Source organism: Amyelois transitella, chromosome 9 (genome assembly GCF_032362555.1).
Source record: "Amyelois transitella isolate CPQ chromosome 9, ilAmyTran1.1, whole genome shotgun sequence".
In the NCBI taxonomy this organism is placed as follows: Eukaryota; Metazoa; Arthropoda; class Insecta; order Lepidoptera; family Pyralidae; genus Amyelois; species Amyelois transitella.
Genome location: NC_083512.1, coordinates 7,255,526 through 7,274,185, shown reverse-complemented (window position 1 = coordinate 7,274,185; position 18,660 = coordinate 7,255,526). Strand labels below are relative to the sequence as shown.

General features: G+C 33.0%; 4 protein-coding genes and 1 non-coding gene across 8 annotated transcripts; 2 read left to right on the top strand and 3 right to left on the bottom strand.

Moving 5' to 3' along the window:
- Nucleotides 1-349: 349 nt before the first annotated feature.
- Nucleotides 350-5,549, top strand: LOC106143224 (uncharacterized). Its single transcript, XM_060945928.1, has 9 exons — nucleotides 350-473; nucleotides 868-968; nucleotides 1,132-1,351; nucleotides 1,820-2,095; nucleotides 2,373-2,536; nucleotides 3,333-3,384; nucleotides 3,803-4,171; nucleotides 4,802-5,062; nucleotides 5,233-5,549. Exons 1-9 carry the CDS (start codon nucleotides 426-428, stop codon nucleotides 5,395-5,397), a joined length of 1,656 nt encoding a protein of 551 aa, XP_060801911.1. The 5' UTR covers nucleotides 350-425; the 3' UTR covers nucleotides 5,398-5,549.
- A 491-nt stretch (nucleotides 5,550-6,040) lies between these two features.
- Trnaf-gaa (transfer RNA phenylalanine (anticodon GAA)) lies at nucleotides 6,041-6,113 on the bottom strand. The gene has a single exon. It is a non-coding gene; the product is annotated as a tRNA-Phe (tRNA).
- A 514-nt stretch (nucleotides 6,114-6,627) lies between these two features.
- LOC106143231 (meso-2,3-butanediol dehydrogenase-like) lies at nucleotides 6,628-7,758 on the bottom strand. Its single transcript, XM_013345255.2, has one exon. The coding sequence runs from the start codon at nucleotides 7,501-7,503 to the stop codon at nucleotides 6,724-6,726; it is 780 nt and encodes a 259-aa protein (XP_013200709.2). The 5' UTR covers nucleotides 7,504-7,758; the 3' UTR covers nucleotides 6,628-6,723.
- A 765-nt stretch (nucleotides 7,759-8,523) lies between these two features.
- On the bottom strand, nucleotides 8,524-10,525 carry LOC106143229 (L-xylulose reductase). 4 transcript variants are annotated; one of them, XM_013345252.2, is made up of 2 exons: nucleotides 10,388-10,525; nucleotides 8,524-9,515 (listed from the first exon to the last, which is right to left on the bottom strand). In XM_013345252.2, exon 2 carries the CDS (start codon nucleotides 9,508-9,510, stop codon nucleotides 8,731-8,733), a length of 780 nt encoding a protein of 259 aa, XP_013200706.1. In that variant the 5' UTR covers nucleotides 9,511-9,515; nucleotides 10,388-10,525; the 3' UTR covers nucleotides 8,524-8,730. The 4 variants fall into 4 exon arrangements, with proteins under 4 accessions (XP_013200706.1, XP_060801861.1, XP_013200707.1 ...); XM_060945878.1 differs by having other exon boundaries at nucleotides 10,366-10,502; XM_013345253.2 differs by having other exon boundaries at nucleotides 10,324-10,441.
- Nucleotides 10,526-13,039: 2,514 nt separating this feature from the next.
- On the top strand, nucleotides 13,040-18,041 carry LOC106143255 (dnaJ homolog subfamily C member 8). Its single transcript, XM_013345299.2, has 6 exons — nucleotides 13,040-13,244; nucleotides 13,476-13,667; nucleotides 14,504-14,632; nucleotides 15,035-15,142; nucleotides 15,559-15,693; nucleotides 16,320-18,041. The coding sequence occupies exons 1-6, from the start codon at nucleotides 13,194-13,196 to the stop codon at nucleotides 16,449-16,451; spliced, it is 747 nt and encodes a 248-aa protein (XP_013200753.1). The 5' UTR covers nucleotides 13,040-13,193; the 3' UTR covers nucleotides 16,452-18,041.
- Nucleotides 18,042-18,660: the final 619 nt, after the last annotated feature.

Below are 18,660 nucleotides of genomic sequence, written 5' to 3'. Positions count from 1 at the left end.
CGATACTGTGTCTTGCAATAAAATATAGCACCCCCATAAAATTTAGAAATTTCGAGAACCCTAAGAAATTTGTATATCTACTGAAAAACTAATCAGCTTTAGGTTAAGAGTACAAGGTAAAGGCGATTACAGTAAGTAAATATTTTAACTAACGAACTTAACTAACTCTACTTATAACAAACGAAGGTATATAATTGTGTACTGAGATCGTAACGAATTTCGTAAGTCAACCGAGCCTTATTTGCATGTTATTTGCTCATAAAAAATTACATCGAATCCCATAGGTTTGATAAGATAAAGATGTAAGTATTTGTTTTTAACGGAGATAATTGCTTCATTTGCTGAAACCACTATAAATACTCACTATGGTGTTCTTGAACACCATAACTCAGCTTCTATTCGCGAAACTTTGAAGTGATTCAAAAATGCGTGCTTGTTTTACTGTGGCCTGCCTGCTGCTCGCGGTGTTTTCAGTAAGTTTTATAAGAGCAAGATACTTTATATGTACCTAATACATTGTGCATAGGTTTACAACTTCAGTAAAGTATCGGAGGTTTAGGATTTCATTGGTTTGAAGATATTTTGTGTGTGACTACAAAATATCTTCGTGTTACGTTTCCTTTAACATATCTTCATTTAGTCATCCTATAAAAATGGAGATCTAGAGTATTTTTGATAAACAGTTAGGCTACCAAAAAAGACTCACTTTGACGTGGAAATGTTGCTACAGCTATGGTATTCGACTATGGTTTCCAAAAAAAATTTGACAGATTTCAACAGATTTTTAAATGTTACTCGTAGGTAGTAAATATACAGTTTTGCTCTATAATGGTGTTGGCAACATTGAGCTAATGTTATAATTTTCAGGCATGCTCAGCATTCGGGATTCCTACTACTGGCGAATCTTTACCAATACAGACTGGTGTAGCTTTACGTCAACAGCAACTGGATATTATTGGCAATACTAGGTAAAGTTTCCTCAACAACCGTATTATAATTAAACAGAAGCAATAGTTCAAATAGTTATCTACCGAATATATAAAACAGAAATCACTTATTTCCCCGCGTCTTATGACGCTATGAATACGAATGAAGCATTTTATAGCAAAATTAATTTATTTTACTTTATAGGCGCCTTATCGAACAACTAGTAGAGAACCTTCAGAAAGCAGCAAGAGAGGCGATCGATGCAGTTTCCAACTTCAGGGATGGCGTTGTTGAACAAGCAAAGTTGATCCGGGAGAAGATTGTTGCGGAGATTCAGAAGCTGAGAGATCGTGTTGAAGGTGCCTTACAAACAGTTTATGACAAATTCGCCAACTCTGGACAGCAAGTCAGAGAATGTATTGATGTAAGTATCCAAAACATACTTGCCTATCCTTGAAACAAAATTATTTTGACGACAGATGTAAGGGAGTAAAATACCATCGGGTAATACTGAATAAGACTCTGGATATTCATTTTAGCTGAATCACTAGGTCACGAACGTTGATAAGTCGTAATATCTCTCTTTCTTATCAGGATTCTCCTTCGAAAGCATAACTTAAGAGGTAAAAAGAGAGCAGAAAAGGCATAAAAGAGTTCGCGAATGGTTCGACAGATGCGAAAAGAATGACCAAACCAAATCAAAATTCATTAGGGTTGCAATAATAATTGTTGTTACATTATGAGTTTGATTTGAAACAATGAAAATCAGTGAACATCAAACCTATTTTCGTCTTAACCTACTCCTGACTGAATATTCTCATAACTTTTCAATTTGCATCAAGAATTTTTTGAACTTTTAGTGAAATCGAACATTATCACTTCCAAATTACAGAAACAACGACAACAAGCACAAGTAGTCTTCAATGAAACTTTAAAAGATAGCCTTGCTTGCGCAGACGACCGTATAAAGGAGATCGGTGAACAATTAGACAGTCTTACGACCCTAGCCAACAATGCTTCAGACTTCGCTAGTTCAGCGATGGAAGAAATGAGAGATTGCATAGACAAGAATCAGCCCAATATGCTAGCTGTGGGGTCCTGCTTGGGCAGTGTTGCTTTGAGAATTGAAATGAGAGGAGCTGTTTTCGTTACTCAGAGTGGACTTCAGGTAAAATTCATTCTGTGCTCTTATACTCAAGAATGATCATGTAAATATGTGGGTAAGACTATTCAACTTTTTTGAATACTTTGTAAAATCATGAGTACCTTGATATGAGTATATCTACACTTTACCTTAAACATTGTCAATCGAAAGCTGTGTGCTTTTTTGTGCTTTGGTAAATATCCAGTCCATACCAAAAAAAAGTATGTTATCTAAACTAACTAAGCATACTACATTTATTTGCTAGCAGCCTGACTTTTTTCTTAATTTTTTTACTCATCAGATTGGTCGCCTCAATTTGGCTTTGGGAACCCTACCCGCTGCTCTTGAAGTATGCGCAGGGACACGCCTGGTTCAAGCTGGAGTAGCAACGGCAAGATTGGTCATGGAAATAGGAACCTGCTCTGCCTCATCCATTTTCTCTTCATTCGTCGACACCACAGCTCTGTTATACTAACCTTGAATAATACATATAACAACCCACTTGTCCAAACACCTTCTTTTATTTGAACACCTTTTTGTTTTTCATGTTTGCGTCTACAAGCAATAAGACTGCTTATTATTACGAAAGATTCATCAAGTATGTCTAAAAATGTTTCTTTTTTGTTTTTTCAAAACTATTTTAAGGCAAGTTTATTTTCAGCTAATATTAGACAAATGCACTCGAAGTTAACAATTGGGCCAATGATTGATAAGAGAAAATTTCATAATATCAATTACTTAGCTATTTTATCTATTTACCATGCAATCACTCCAGCTTATCTGTTCTTAACTATAAAAGGGTTAGCCACGAAATAACAGGACACCTTCTGAAAGATCCATCAAAATGAAAGTCGTGCTAGTGATTTGTATCCAAGTGATTCTTTATTGTCAGGTTTGTGTCAGCCAACTCTTACATACATATGGTCGTATGGATTACGTTTATATCCCTTGCGGGGAAGACAGAGCCAATAGTCTTAAAAAGACTGAATGGCCACGTTCAGCTATTTGGCTTAATGATAGAATTGAGATTCAAATAGTGACAGGTTGCTAGCCCATCGCCTAAAAGAAGAATCCCAAGTTTGTAAGCCAATCCCTTAGTCGCCTTTTACGATATCCATGGGAAAGAGATGGAGCGGTCCTATTCTTTTTTGTATTGGTGCCGGGAACCACACGGCACTGCCGGGAACCACACAGCCAACTCTTATTAGTAGATAATTTAACTTCATTGAAATGAAAGTAAAAAGACATGGAAATGTTGTAGGTGCTTGGACTTTGTAAGATGTAAGATATTGTATTCACCACAAAAACATAGCGTATTAAACGATGTCTAATAATAAGTGCCGTGTGGTTCCCGGCAGTGCCGTGTGGTTCCCGGCACTATTACAAAAAAGAATAGGACCACTCCATCTCTTTCCCATGGATGTCGTAAAAGGCGACTAAGGGATAGGCTTATAAACTTAGGATTCCTCTTTTAGGCGATGGGCTAGCAACCTGTCACTATTTGAATCTCGGTTCTATCATTAAGCCAAATAGCTGAACGTGGCCATTCAGTCTTTTCAAGACTGTTGGCTCTGTCTACCCCGCAAGGGATATAGACGTGATCATATGTATGTATGTAATAATAAGTTAAGGCATTATAGGTATGTTACACAGGTATGTGTGACAGAGTATTATATAATTGTAAGAAGAATTTTAGATATTACCATAACTAATTCATTTTTTGACTTATAGATATCACAAACAAAAAACTTAATAAATGGGAACAATCATATAAAAATTATCCAATCCTATGATGATAATACTTTGGATAGGAATCAAGAATTGTCACAGATATTAGAAATCTATGATCAGAGACATTTGAGAAGCATTTCAGATTTATGGCAAAGCATAAAAAATACTGCTGTCAGTACTTGGAACCATATAAAGAACATAGCTATTAAAACAAAAGACAAGATACAAGCTATAATTGGACAAATGAAAGATAAAATAGCTCAAATCCAAGCTAATTTTGAGGAACGCTTAAAAGAGCTCCAAAATCAAGTAAACGACTTGATTGACAAAGCTATAACCACAGGACAAAATATAAAGGAATGTATACAAGTGAGGTTTTTTGATCTTCCTTTTTTTAAATAATAGCAACACCTAACTAACTGTTTTAAAGTTCAACCATAATTTTCTAACTTATAATTTTTATTTAACGCAATTGGCCTTTAAGCACTGAGGGAGAAATCCACAAAAATTAGAGAACGATGTAAGGAGATTGGAGTAGAATATCTAAGTAAATATTATTTCGTCTTCTTAATTGTACACTCCTGACCAAGTTGTCGTAGTAATGTATTATCTGTGTGGTTGGTTGCAGCTTTTGCAATACTGCTTCATTTCCTCCTGTTCATGGCAATTCGTGTGGGTACACTCCTTAAGGGAAGACTTCGTGGATGACTTGATGAGGCTCGTCCATCTTGGGGGGATCTACCGCGAAAGCGTTGACTTTAAATTCCTCCTTGCACCTTTAGACATTCCAAAGAGCTGTCATTCGGGTCTAAAACAATTACGACAGTAAATAGGGAAAACTAAGCATCTCATTAAGCGAACCTTGGTATATTTGGCTAAGCGGCAATCTTTCCATATTTTGTGAGCTTTTCCACAGCTTATTGTGTCCCTATTATTATACAATATTCCAGTGGTTCCAGTGGTAACAATGTAACACTAAAATAAATTGTTCTTTTATAGAAAGAAAAAGAAGCAATAGACAAAATCGCAAAGGAAATATTGAGAAATGTGACTACATGTGTATCTGAAAACATTTTGCAACTATCTCACTTGGAAGGAACACTTAAAATTTACATTGACGAAAAGGACTTTCAAAACAAGCTTGATATCAGACTTGATGAGTGTGTTTTAAAAGAAGATATTGATGAAGAGTGTCTCCATGGAGTAAGGGAAGAATTATTTTGTGAAGTGGAAAAGATCGAAATCGATGTTCTTCAACGCGTAAGTTTATTATATTCGATACTACCTAGTTATAATATTATAAATTGTGATAAAAAGGTACCTTCCAAATCTTGCATAAGGCAGTAGTATATTTCGTCACCCTGGTAACCCGTCACAATAATCTTAAAAGCAATAATTTTACAACTCAAACAACAATTTTACCTTTACAGGGAGAACAATCTAGAAATTTAGCTGAAGATATTCTACAAGCTATTATATCTTGTACTACAGAAGGACTTATAGCTGCTTCTTCAAATATAACAATGGAAGCAATTACTGTCGTAAAATGCGCTGCAGAAGAATCCGAAACTGGAACGGAAGCAATACCTATATGAATTTAATATGATGAACTAAAAATTACAACAAAATTATTTCTGAGGGAGCATACTCTAAAAAAGATCAGGCTTTGTTAAGCGAAAAATATTTAAAAATATGTTTATTGCATTCGTATAAAATCATTGGCATTGTTTTTAAGTTTCCATGATCTTATTAAATGACATTTTATTTTTACCATTTTTTTATACATAACATATAAACATGCCGTCGCTCCTGCATGCAGGTTTCCTTGTGATATTGTCCCTCACCGTAAGAACATCAGTTAGCAGTGTACGTATCATATCTATGTAATGTACATACAGTTACATTTGTACATAATATGAAACTCAGAAAAGAGTCATCGTTACTACCTAAGCCGCGCGACCTACGACGCTCAGAATTATTTATAGAATAAGATAAAGAATAATTCGATTAGAGATGTTCACTTTGTCCTTCTCCAGACCCATAATTATATAGGTAAGCTTGAATATTTCAAAGGTTTAATTCAGTAGATAACTCGTGAAGAGGTATCAAACAAACTCGCTTTCGCATTTATAATATAAGATTTATGAAAAAAATAATGTCTACCAATATAACTGAAGGCGCCAATTTATTTTTATTGTTCTAAAAAAAGAAAACACGTTTGTGTATACAAAAGATTAATGCCGAAACCCGGGATTGAACCGGGGACCTTTAGATCTTCAGTCTAACGCTCTCCCAACTGAGCTATTTCGGCTATATTAAAGGTGTTCAAAGTAGATATTGGTAGGTGTTTATTTTAATGCTGTCAATGCAGCTTAGAGTCATTATTAATAGATACATACATACATATAATCACGTCTATATCCCTTGCGGGGTAGACAGAGCCAACAGTCCTGCAAAGACTGATAGGCCACCAATAACAAAAAGAATAGGACCACTTCATTTCTTGCCCGTGGATGTCGTAAAACGCGACTAAGGGATAGGCTTACAAACTTGGGATTCTTTTTTAGGCGATGGGCTAGCAATCTGTCACTATTTGGATCACAATATTCAAATCACTTATAAACTTGGGATTCTTTGGGATCATGAAAAATGCTTATTGCCTCAAATAATTTGGTGTAAATAACAAATTTTAGTAGATAATATTATGGGCCGAAAAACAAACTCTTCGCAACATTTTGATCATCAAGTTTTAATCTCAATGCAAAACTAAGCTTGACTTTGCACATTTTCAATTTCTGATGATAATAATCTCAAAATTTGTTTACGTTTACTATTATTATACCTTAAGTAGTATAAGTACCTTGTATATAGGTACTAAGGTAGGCTGGAAAATCTCAAGGTTTGAACACATTTTCCAAATCTTATCGGGGGCACATAGCATGTCGTCCTCCATCAACAGGAATGGTTGCACCGGTAATATTGCTCGCGGCATCACTAGATAAAAATGTTATAACATCAGCAACTTCTTTGACAACACCAGGTCGTCGTAAGGCGTGTGTTTCCGCACTTTTCTTCAAAAACGCTTGGTATTCTTCATTAGTCATAGCTCTTTCTCCTTTCAAATGCAAACCTGTAGTTATAACACCAGGATTTACTGCGTTAACGCGAACACCTTTACCGCCTAATTCGAGAGCAACACATCTTGTGAACTGATCTACTGCAGTTTTCGACATGCAATACGCAAGGACGTTAGGGAAGGATCGAAGACCGCAGACACTGGAAACATTAACAATGTTTCCTTTCGAAGAAATAAGGTGAGGTGCTGCCAACATTGTCAAATAATACGGAGCTCTAACGTTGATATTCATTATCCTATCAAATTGCGCCAATGTGGTAGTTTCAATGGTACCAGACTCCAATATTCCAGCGTTATTAACTAGGACGTCCAGTTTATTATATTTTTCTAGGGTCATTTTTATTATATCGTCGACTTCATTCGTTTTGGTCATATCAGCTATTACGACCAAAGGTTTCAATTTCTTTGGAGATACTTTCTCACATTTTTCAGCAACTTTTGAAAATTGTTCTTTGTTTATGCCAGTCAGCACTAAGAGAGCTTCTAATCTAGAGAACTCCTCTGCCGTTTTTGCTCCAATGCCTGAACTGGCACCAGTAATTATTACGACTTTCTTCGAAAACATATTAGGTACTAGATAGATAAATAGATATACCTAGGTACTCATGAATTTTAGTATAGATATCAAAGTTATAAAATTAAATCTAAAAAAATTGTTTGTGTTTACTTCTACAACTACATGACAATAGGTAATCAAAAATCAAATCAGAATAAAAGAGAATAAACTATAAAAAACATCACAGAAGATACCGACAGACAAAGTCATTCTCACGATTGTCATTCTCCGTAGCTTTTTTATCAAACGCTCAGAGCCAAGCATTTTAAAATCAATACTCTAAGGACCAAAGCCTTAACCTGAGAAAATAAACACATCCTACGTACCTAGTAGGTATTAACACAAAAATGAAGCAAAGGAATCGGACGCGATTTTGAGAATATAAAAAAATATGTGCCGTGTGGTTCCCGGCACCAATAAAAAAGAATAGAGCCACTCCATCTCATTCCCATGTATGTCGTAAAAGGCGACTAAGGGATAGGCTTATAAACTTGGGATTCTTTTAGGCGATGGGCTAGCAACCTGTCACTATTTGATTCTCAATCTATCATTAAGCCAAACAGCTGAACTCTCAATCTATCATTAAGCCAAACAGCTTTTCAAGACTGTTGGCTCTGTCTACCCCGCAAGGGATATAGACGTGATTATAGGTATGTATAAAATAAATATCAATAGGTAAACATACAGACCTAAGTTAGATTGAAGACTTCAGAATTACATTATCTTGATCTTGAAATTTATGACAATGAGTAGATGAAGAGAGAAATGAAGGTGGTTCTTTATTAGAAGTATTTATCGACATCTAAAAATAAATTGATTGAAATTAATCAAGCAATTGTTTTCTGAATACAAACTGCACAATTACAAATCAAAAGAGGTAATGGCTGTGGTAGTAAGTTACTAGAACTCCTAAGACTACGCGGCAAAGCAGGCAAGTTTTTGGAAACTGTTGTGGAATAATAAACTATGCTAAGATTTTATGCAACCTTTCGACATGTGTCTGAATCGATCTAAATAAAAAAATATAAATATTTTTTTCAAAAATAAAATTTTAATTTTTAAACCCAACAATAACAAAAATATTAGGAATTTGTCTAACAATAATAATGGTCCCAATCTCAAATTGTAATGTAATATACATCAAATTTATATCCTTAGTTGAAGCAAAAGAAATTGTTTTCAATCTTCATACTTAATCGCAGCATAATAAATGCTATTTTAGATTGTTCAGAAAGTTTATCGTGGACACATGGCATGACGGCCTCCATCGACTGGTATTGTTGCCCCAGTAATATTGCTGGCTGCATCACTAGATAAAAATGTAATAACATTTGCTACCTCTCTGGCATCACCAGGTCGTCTCAAAGCATGAGTTTCTGCACATTTCTTTAAAAAGGTTTCATATTCTTGTTCATTCATACTGCCTTCCCCTTTCATGTGCAGCCCTGTGGTTATGACCCCAGGATTGACTGCATTAACACGAACACCTTTAGCTCCTAATTCCAGAGCAACACATCTTGTGAATTGATCTAAAGCTGATTTAGACATGCAATACGCAAGAACATTTGGGAATGATCGCAGACCAGTCACACTGGAAACATTCACAATGTTGCCTTTAGTAGAAATTAGGTGAGGGGTTGCCAACATTGTTAAATAGTAAGGACCTCTAACATTAGTATTCATGACCCTGTCATACTGTGCCAATGTAGTAGTTTCAATGGTACCAGACTCTAATACTCCGGCATTATTAACAAGAACATCAAGTTTATTATATTTTTCAAGAGTCAATTTTATAATATTATCAACATCACTCTCCTTATTCATATCAGCTATTACAACTAATGGTGTTAATTTCTTAGGAGATATTTCTTCACATCTTTTAGCAACATTTGTTAAGTTCTCTTTGTTTCTGCCAGTCAACACCATCAGTGCTTCCAACTTAGAAAATTGCTCCGCCGTTTCTGCTCCAATCCCTGAACTGGCGCCAGTAACAATCACAACCTTGTTTGAAAACATGGTACCTGCAAAAATATTATTGAAGTTTGATATAGAATTTCATTAACATTGTGTTATTGACAAATTTTGTAAAACATGTTATTTTAAACAGTCAGGTTTGCATGCTATGATTTTAGATACAAAAAATTATTCAAATCTTAACACCTTATAGAGAAGACAGAGTGAATAGTCTCAAAAAAGACTGAAAGGTGAAACAATGCCATGATCAGCTGTAAAAATAATTCTACTATGAAAAATCTTTACACCAAATCTACAGAATGTATTAGAATAATTATCTTTATACAAATTATTATAATTATAGGCTATCTTAAGCAAAGGCAAAAGCTCAGAATGCAATGATGAAATTGCATTTTGAGTTGTAGGCAATCCCAACTAATATTATAAATGTAAAAGTACAATGGTTTGTTTATTTTTCTCTTCACATTTTCTACTGAATGAATCCCCATGGGGTTTGGGAAAAAATCTGTGATCTTGTCTTTGATGTGTGAAGCACTAAATTTGCGCGGGTGAAGCTGCAGGTAAAGCTGTGAAGGTAAAAACTATCTATCTACTACCAGGGATAACTTTAATGAATATATCTAGGTAACAAGATAATAACGCTAGGTACGATATTTATAATAAATAACTATAAACCTAGATAAATATCAAAGCACTTTTTTTATCATAAATGTCAAAGAAAAAGTTATATTCTCATCATAACCTGACCGGGATTTAAATGAAACTAGTAATGTAAACAAACAAAAGGGAAAAATAATGATTTTTTGCAATTGTAGGTACGTAACGTGGCTAGCAAAATGACAAGTAAATTGGAACATTAGCTGAGGCTTTAAAAGTTGTAACATTAACAATAGGTACTGCTTTAAAAAGAGCGTTTTACTTTTATTATTCCAAAAGGCCGGCTATCCTGACTAATTTTTTTACAAATCTTAGGAACTAGGGATGAGATGAGATTAGGGATGCCGATCTGAGATCCGTATCCGTAATATTACGGTGTTATCGATAACAGGGTTAATTACTCAAAAACGCGCGAGATGGCTATATGCTTAGTTTTTTTGCTTCCATTCAAATTAAATAAACCATTTTAGTATTGGGAGCTTTAATTTTTTCATGTAATACTAAATACATCTTTTTCTTTCTTTTTCTCATCTTTTTCGTCATACAGGTATGACTGATCATTTTGGTAATAAAATTATTGTTATTATCGAATGCCCGAGCCAAAAGAACTGATTTTACTGGTACGAGATCAGTTATTATGTTACCTATGTTGATTTTCATAAAATGGATTTATATTTATCATATAAATGCAAACTTAAAAAAAAAAGTTAATCAGTGCCGTGTGTTTCCCGGCACCAATAAAAAAAGAATAGGACCACTCCATCTCGTTCCCATGGATATCGTAAAAGGCGACTAAGGGATAGGCTTATAAACTTGGGATTCTTCTTTTAGGCGATGGGCTAGCAACTCGTCACTATTTGAATCTTAATTCTATCATTCAGGCCAAACAGCTGAACGTGGTCTATCAGTCTTTTCAAGACTGTTGGCTCTGTCTACCCCGTAAGGGATAAAGACGTGATCATATGTATGTATGTATGTTAAAAAAAACTTTTTTTTTTATTGATCTTTAAAAATTCAATTTTTTTTTTCGTAAATTGTAAAATCCGCTAACTATTCGCATTAATTCAAAAATCTATGTTGTTCGTAAAGAATCACATCCCTAGATGTGATAACGATGTTGACATTGACGTTTTGACTGTGACAATTACTGCCCGTGACAGTGACCTTAAAAAATCGATAAACAACAAAGATAATCGATAAAAAAACAACTTCAAAGTACAGGTTTAAAGCAGTAGTCGTCTTAAAATATCAACTAATATTATGAATGGGAAAGTAAGTTTGTTTGTTTTGCTCTTCTGAACTAATTCTCTTGAAATTTTACGTCTATTTCCTTAGGAATCTGGAAAAAGAATGATACAGATTGAATTAGCCTGAAAATAAATTTGAGACAGAAGTTACGAGATAATTATTATTATAACTCAACGATAGACATTTTATAATAAATATATATATATACCAACACGAACATCCAAAGCTAATAGCCAATCAGAAAAATCTATTCTCAATATAACCTGGCTGGATAGGCAGGAATTGAAATCAATATTTTTGAGGGTTAGGTTAATTTGTGAAAACCCTATATTCCTTTGTTATAGGTGTCTCTAAATTCGTTGTTTTTGTAGGTGGTGCTTTATTTGCTGCATTTTGTATTAACTGTGAGCGCAGAATAATCAATAACCCACATTTATAAATCTTATAATCCATGTACAACTGTGTGTAACTGATGTTATATGGATTTGAAAATATTCTGCACAAATAATCAAAAAGACGACGGTTTAAAAAATTCGTATCGTTTGCCTTTAATTGAAATTAAAACAAAAAGAAAAAAGTTTGTCTGTGCTGCTGCAATTTACAAAAAAATCAAGAGCTCAAAGAAGGAATATGATAAAAACTTTTTTAAGTTTGCATTTATAATCTATTTTATGAAAACAAAGATGGATCACATATTAAGTGATCCCTTACCAGTAAAATATTTTTTTTAGTTCAGGAAATTCGATAATAGCAATCATTTTATTAACAAATCAAAGTCAGGTTGGAAAGGACATTATACATGAAAAAGTTCATTTCTGATCTTAAAAAAATCGTATGACGATTTTCAAATGTGAAAAATCGATTCCCTGGATTGATTTAGTACTGCTTACTGCATATCAAATGAAAAAATCAATCTTTTAGTCTTGAAAAATCGATTTTTTGATTAATCGTTCTCAGATCGCTATCCCTAACTAATCTGTGATGTGGTCTCTGGTTGTTATGGCATTAGGGATGTGACATTGCTGATAAAAAATCGATTTTTATATAATCGATTAATTTTTTAAGTATGAAAAATCGATTAACAAATAATCGATTTTTCTTAAGAAAATAATCGATTTTATTATATTGATAGATTTTTTCCTAATTTTTCAATTTATGTCAAAATAAACGCCATTTACATTATATCAATAGATTTATTCATTAAAAATAAACAACAGAAAGAGGAAGTTCTTATAAAATCAACACAAATTAAAGTTTTTAACAATCAAGTTTGAAAAATGAAGTTTCAGCAACGAATAATGAATAAAATATCAACCGAATGTCGGTAAAATACTGTTCATCGACTAATTCCATCTAGAGAATGTTTGATTAAATTAATCATCTAAAGTTCTAAACTGTTTTAAGAGCACAGAAAGAATGCACAGATGGCGTTGATGTAATATTATGGAGCTATGATAGTATTCTTTGGCAGTTCGCGTTCCGGGCTCCAAGCCAGAAGACAAAAATGTATGTTGGAGTGCATTTATTGTATGATTATAAAAATCGATTTTTAATCGATTATTAATTTAAAAAAAATCATGTATAAAAATCGATTTTTCTTTTAAAAAAATCGATTTTTAATCGATTTTTTCCATAATCGATTTTTTTTTCACATTCCTATATGGCATAGTATCTCTATTTAGTTTGTGGTAATGGCCGTGTGTCATGCGTGGGTTATTTTCCGTAAATAATTTTGTTTATTACGAACTAACTTTAATTACTTACCACGTTCCTTGAAACAAAGTTTAAAAAGGGATTTTTAACTTTATTTTGCTACCAAAATGAGTGCAACATCTACGGCCACTGAGTCGTTTGATGAGTTTTACACAGAGGTATGATATATCAACAATTTGTTGTTTTATTCTTCACTTTTTCATTTATTTTGGTTTGCCTTGTCTGGTTTTCCTATTTTGATTTATCTCACAGGATTTTAAGAGTCCAAGTCTTATTGGTGAAGCATGATTTACAAAAAGTGGAGGTTGACTATAACACCTGTATTCTTGACAAGAAGTAAGCTTTATTTAAACTAGTATCTTTATATTTGACATTTTTCTTTATTTCAGGTTAAAGAGATTGAAAAACGTGACTCTGTCTTAACACCTAAACAACAAATTGATAGACTACTGCGCCCTGGCTCTACTTACTTCAATTTGAACCCATTTGAGGTCCTCCAGGTTGAACCAGAAGCAACTCTAGATGAAATCAAGAAGAAATATAGAAGACTGTCTATTCTTGTTCATCCAGATAAAAATATGGTAAGGAAATATTAATTCTTCTCTAATTTTTATCTCTAAGACCAATTAGGACTCAATTTATCAGCATCATAATTATATAATGAACATAGCAAATAACCATTTCATGCAAAGCATAAATATTCACTTTGAATACAAATTATATTTACTAGCTTGATATGCTTACATATTTGTAGAACCTTTTACATGTCAGGAATGTCAACTAATTACAGATTTTACTTAAACAAGTTTATATGAAGATTTTCATTGTAATCTTGCATTCAGTTTGTGTTCTCCTGTGTTTAGTTTAGACGGTTACATCCGTCAACATTTCCTTTTTATCCACAGATGGCATCTGTATCGTGAAGCAACCCACCTACATGCGGATTAGGTAAGGAAAAGAAAAAGAGGACTATCAGCAAAAGACACAAACTCATAGTAAAAAGGTGAAATGGAAAAGTAGGAAAAATATCACAAAATATATTTTCACCGAGACCAAGTATATTAGAATGTATTGCTGCATAGATTCTATTTTAACCTGAAAAAAATGTAAAGTTCAAATGAAAATCAGGGCAGTTTATAGATAATAATTAAGGCTTTCAATATTCCTTGTTTCATTTTTGGACTAGTATTGGGTGATTAAAAGTTTATGCTATCTATAAATACATTCTAATGAGTAATCACGTCAGTGATTTCTAAAGAGTTAAAAGTAAAACAGAGGCTGCAACTATTTTGCAGTGGAATGGAATATAATAGTACAAGAATAAGATTAGTAGAACAATAGTAATAAAATAACAAGAGTATAGCAAATACATAGTATATATTCACATCATTAAATATTTTCTGTTTTTACATTACAGGATGACTCGGAGCGTGCTCAACAAGCTTTTGAGATAGTCAACAGATCTTGGAAAACATTAGAAAATGATGAAGCTCGGAAAAAATGCCTAGAAATTTACCAAGAAGCTAAGGAAAGAACTGATCATATGGTAACTACTTTAGAATATACTTAAGTTCTTTTTTTTTTTGACACTTCTACCAGCTGTATCGTACTGATACTTTATAGCTGACGATTAGCTCTAAGGCTCTCCAAATATTTCTGTACAAATACTCTAGATCTGCAAATACTAAGAAGTACATATGGCAACTATCACTCTGTAAACACCATTTATTTTATGTTATTTCATTGTAATTACATCAGTAATATATCATTAGACCTTCAAAAGAGCAAGATTAGCAAAAGTATTCCAAGAAATGTTATTCAGAATAATGTGACCCAATATCTCAGGTAGCCAAGAGTATTAAATGGTTGTTTACAACCAGATCGTTACAGATAAAAGGGATTTTATATTACTTTTTTACCAGCAATTGATGTAATTTTTTATTCACAGATAGAACAAAAGAGGAAGAAATTAAAAAAGGAAAGTAGGTTGGAAGAAGGCATCCCAGAGGATGATCCAGTAAAGTACAAACATGCGGTGTATGTCATGACAATGAAGGTATGTCTTAAATATAAAATATAAAAAAAAAAAATTTTGCAAATTTACAAATGATTCAGCTTCCTGCCCCTGTTGTATATTGCGCCAAAAACTGTCGCTGTCCCGTTTCACGCTATAATAAAAAGCGACACAGCGATAGTTTTTCGCGCGATAAAAACGGCTTCCCTTGTGACTTGCTATGGGAGGTAGATAAGTAAATTATGAAAAATAGATATTTGCCTTCATATCATGCTGATGTCTGACAAGATGATTCCAATATTGCCAAAGCAAATCTAAACCATATAAAAGATTTGTTCAACTCTATGGCATCTACTGAAGAAATAAATATTACAAGAGTTTTCCAACATTTACATGCCAAGAAAGTAATAAATTAACAATTTTAATATTGTTATGATAAAATGTGTTATATTTTTTAGTTATTTGCTGATATGGAGCGGAAACGACAACACTTGGAAACTCGGGACATGGAAGAGAGAAAAAGGAAAAGAGAAGCTGAGATAGAACAAGAGGAACAACTGTCCTTTGAGAAGGAGTGGGCTAAGAATTTCGAGGTAAGAGCCTTGTGAGGCATTGTTTCTCCTTAATTACCTGTATTTTTTAGAGTTCCCTACCTTATAGGTTGTCAGCTAGAAAGTTAATTTTTTTCTTGCCACTATAATATAAAAATTCAAGAAATTGCTGGCATTTGGCATATCTTCATATGATTAAGCAATTTTTTGGTCGATTTCAATAAACAAACGTGAATATAAAAAAATATATATTTAAGTAACAAACGTGATGGTAGGAACGGGCCAAGTACGAGTCGAACTCACATACGAAGGAGCGTATGCGAGTTCGACTCGTACTTGGCCCGTTATTGGATATCATGTGACTTAGCTTACTTAAAGATCTTTATTAAATAAGCTTCACCTTATTCAGTAATTAAAGTTATTTTAATATTGGCAACCCAGTCCGGGGACAAGGCATTAGTCTCTAAACCTTAACTTCACTCAAAGTGCATTTATTTTATTAAATATGAAGAAGTTGTTGTGATAATGTAATTATTTATCAAAAACAATGCTTCATTAAATAAGTCCGTCATTGTAAGTGATTTATTTATTTTATAACTATTTGTTGAAACTGTAAATTTCGGTGCAATAAAGATATTACAAACAAACAAATAATGTCTTTTTTGCAGGAATCACGGCAAAACCGCGTCGACAGCTGGAAAACATTCCAGTCTGGAGGTACTAAAGAAAAGAACAAAGAAAAGAAGAAGAAGAAAATCATGGGCTTTAAACCACCCAAGCCAAAGCCAGAAAGCAGATAACTTGTGTCTTTGTTTTATTGTAAAGGGGATGTTACATTTTTGAGAAATAATTTTGATTAAATACATATAGTTTTTGATTCTTCACTCTTGTTTAATGTAGTCCTTCAATTCAAAATCTTTATTGCATATCAAAGTACATCAGTTGAATTACAGTTACTGCGTAAAGGCGACAAGAAGATTATAAAATATAATAGGAGTCTTCTGTAGATTTCTGAGTTTTTAAAAGCTTGATGAAAGCTTTCGGCGTAATTTTCTTTTACTACATTCTAACTTTGGTGACTAAAGTTTTCAATAGAAAGACATAATTCAGTATCTGATACCCATATCAAGACGAAGGCCGCAACTTATTTAGAAGTTCTTATATCCTTAGTGAGCCAGATTTTTTTGATGTATTCAACAAATGTAATATCTATCAGACTTATTTCTTGAAAATTGTAGGCCGCCGATTTAGAGTTAAGTCCTTTTAAGTCTAATAATGACAATTGATTCTCAAAGCTTCCAAAATGTTGAATCTATTATGCCTCATTATTTCAGTTTTTTTATAGTATTGTAAAAAGTAGTAATAATATCTAACTGTATTGTCGATTATTTTAGAAAGTAATGCCAATATACATTTTTGGTATACATCATTTTATACATACATCTCTAATAGACGAGAAATCTTTGCTTTGAGGTTTTATGCACTTTTGATGTGCTTATATTTTTAATCGCTTGAGGTTATCAAAGATTTAAATAACTTAATTGAATTTAATTCGAATACAAAATGTATACAGGCGATTGTATTAATTATGTTCTGTATAATTTGCTTAAAACATTTAAATTAAAAATAGTAAAGTAACTGTGTTAGTTCTACTTGTTACTTTTAATAGCGTTTCTTTTAAATCTTTTGTTTAGGCATTGGTGTGTTTGAATGCCTAAAAATTCAAAATTTGATAATTTAAAAGATAGCAACTAAAAAAAATCACCTCTTCGAACAGGTTTTCCGCTGTTAACAGCATGTTTAGTTTGTGGCGTGTAAATATTGAAACCGATAAAAAGCAATAAATAAATAAGTGATATGTAAGTATTTCAATAGATAAATAGTTGTTAGAGTCCATGTTCCATCTTCAACGAATTAACTGCCTTGTCGTAGGGTAAAGTGATGATATTATACTCTTTTTGTATCGAATACATGTTCAGATATCATGTTACTTTTTGATGATGTAGTTGTTGAAAAAATATCAGCTTACATCAAAATTTTATGATTCAGTTTCCTGTGAATTCAAATAATTAAAATAGCATCCAAAAAATTTCGTGTTGGGAATATATATTACGCTTTGTACCAAATGATCAATTAGACTCAACTTTTGGGGAAATATAGATAATTTTAACCAAAACTAAGTTTTCATTACATTCAAAATTTGTTTTATATTGTCTGTGATTTATTGGTAGACATGTAATTATTTGACTCTTTATGCTTTGCTCGCTAATGCTAATGGAGCTTGTATCTATCTATATGTATGTCGATGGGTTGTTTACTTGTACCTTTTTTGATTTTATTTGTAAACAAATTTAGCCATAGTTGCTGAAAATATAATATGCACAAAATTATATTTTTTTTTATGAATCGTCTTATCCTTACGCCATACCTATTTTTATCACTTGAATTTGAAACTAGTTGTTTCCAGGACTCACATTCTATTTCTGTAGATGTCGTAAAAACACCAACTCTACATGCTGTAAATATATATCATTTATCTACATGGAAGTTTTTGGTAGCGATAATTGCAGCCAACAGCTGAGCATGTTTTATATTAAGAATACCACAATAAGAAAACTTGACATCGTGTCTCTTCCGCTTGTGTAGGCAGAGAACTCATCCCTGCGTCATCCCCATAAATTTTCTTGCAAGCTCGATTTTCACCAGCATGTCCCCGAAAAACAAAACGTGCGATATCTGTCAAGTGACAATTTAATAAAACAGACCTAAGAGTACCTAAGTAGTAAAAAAACACCAAATTGTGATAAATTATGAGGGAAGTCAAGAGAGGATGAAGCTTTGTTTGAAATCTAGACCAGAGTCTAGATATCTGTTAATCAGTCATAATCTTCTCTATAGATTATTAGTCCTGTCTGTGGCACATAAATAAATAAATAATAACGTTCCATCTACATACCTTCGCCTGACAATTCTCTCTGGACGAGGCTCGAGTTTTATATGATAACTTTA

Excerpts from the sequence above, each read along its gene's own strand:
- LOC106143224 (XM_060945928.1), top strand. The coding sequence starts at position 426 with ATGCGTGCTTGTTTTACTGTGGCCTGCCTGCTGCTCGCGGTGTTTTCA. Across the intron at positions 2,537-3,332 it reads TTCGTCGACACCACAGCTCT|GTGCTTGGACTTTGTAAGAT; the intron begins GTTATACTAACC and ends GAAATGTTGTAG. Across the intron at positions 5,063-5,232 it reads AAATCGATGTTCTTCAACGC|GGAGAACAATCTAGAAATTT; the intron begins GTAAGTTTATTA and ends TTACCTTTACAG.
- LOC106143231 (XM_013345255.2), bottom strand. The coding sequence starts at position 7,503 with ATGTTTTCGAAGAAAGTCGTAATAATTACTGGTGCCAGTTCAGGCATT.
- LOC106143229 (XM_013345252.2), bottom strand. The coding sequence starts at position 9,510 with ATGTTTTCAAACAAGGTTGTGATTGTTACTGGCGCCAGTTCAGGGATT.
- LOC106143255 (XM_013345299.2), top strand. The coding sequence starts at position 13,194 with ATGAGTGCAACATCTACGGCCACTGAGTCGTTTGATGAGTTTTACACA. Across the intron at positions 13,245-13,475 it reads TTGATGAGTTTTACACAGAG|GTTAAAGAGATTGAAAAACG; the intron begins GTATGATATATC and ends TCTTTATTTCAG. Across the intron at positions 14,633-15,034 it reads AGGAAAGAACTGATCATATG|ATAGAACAAAAGAGGAAGAA; the intron begins GTAACTACTTTA and ends TTTTATTCACAG.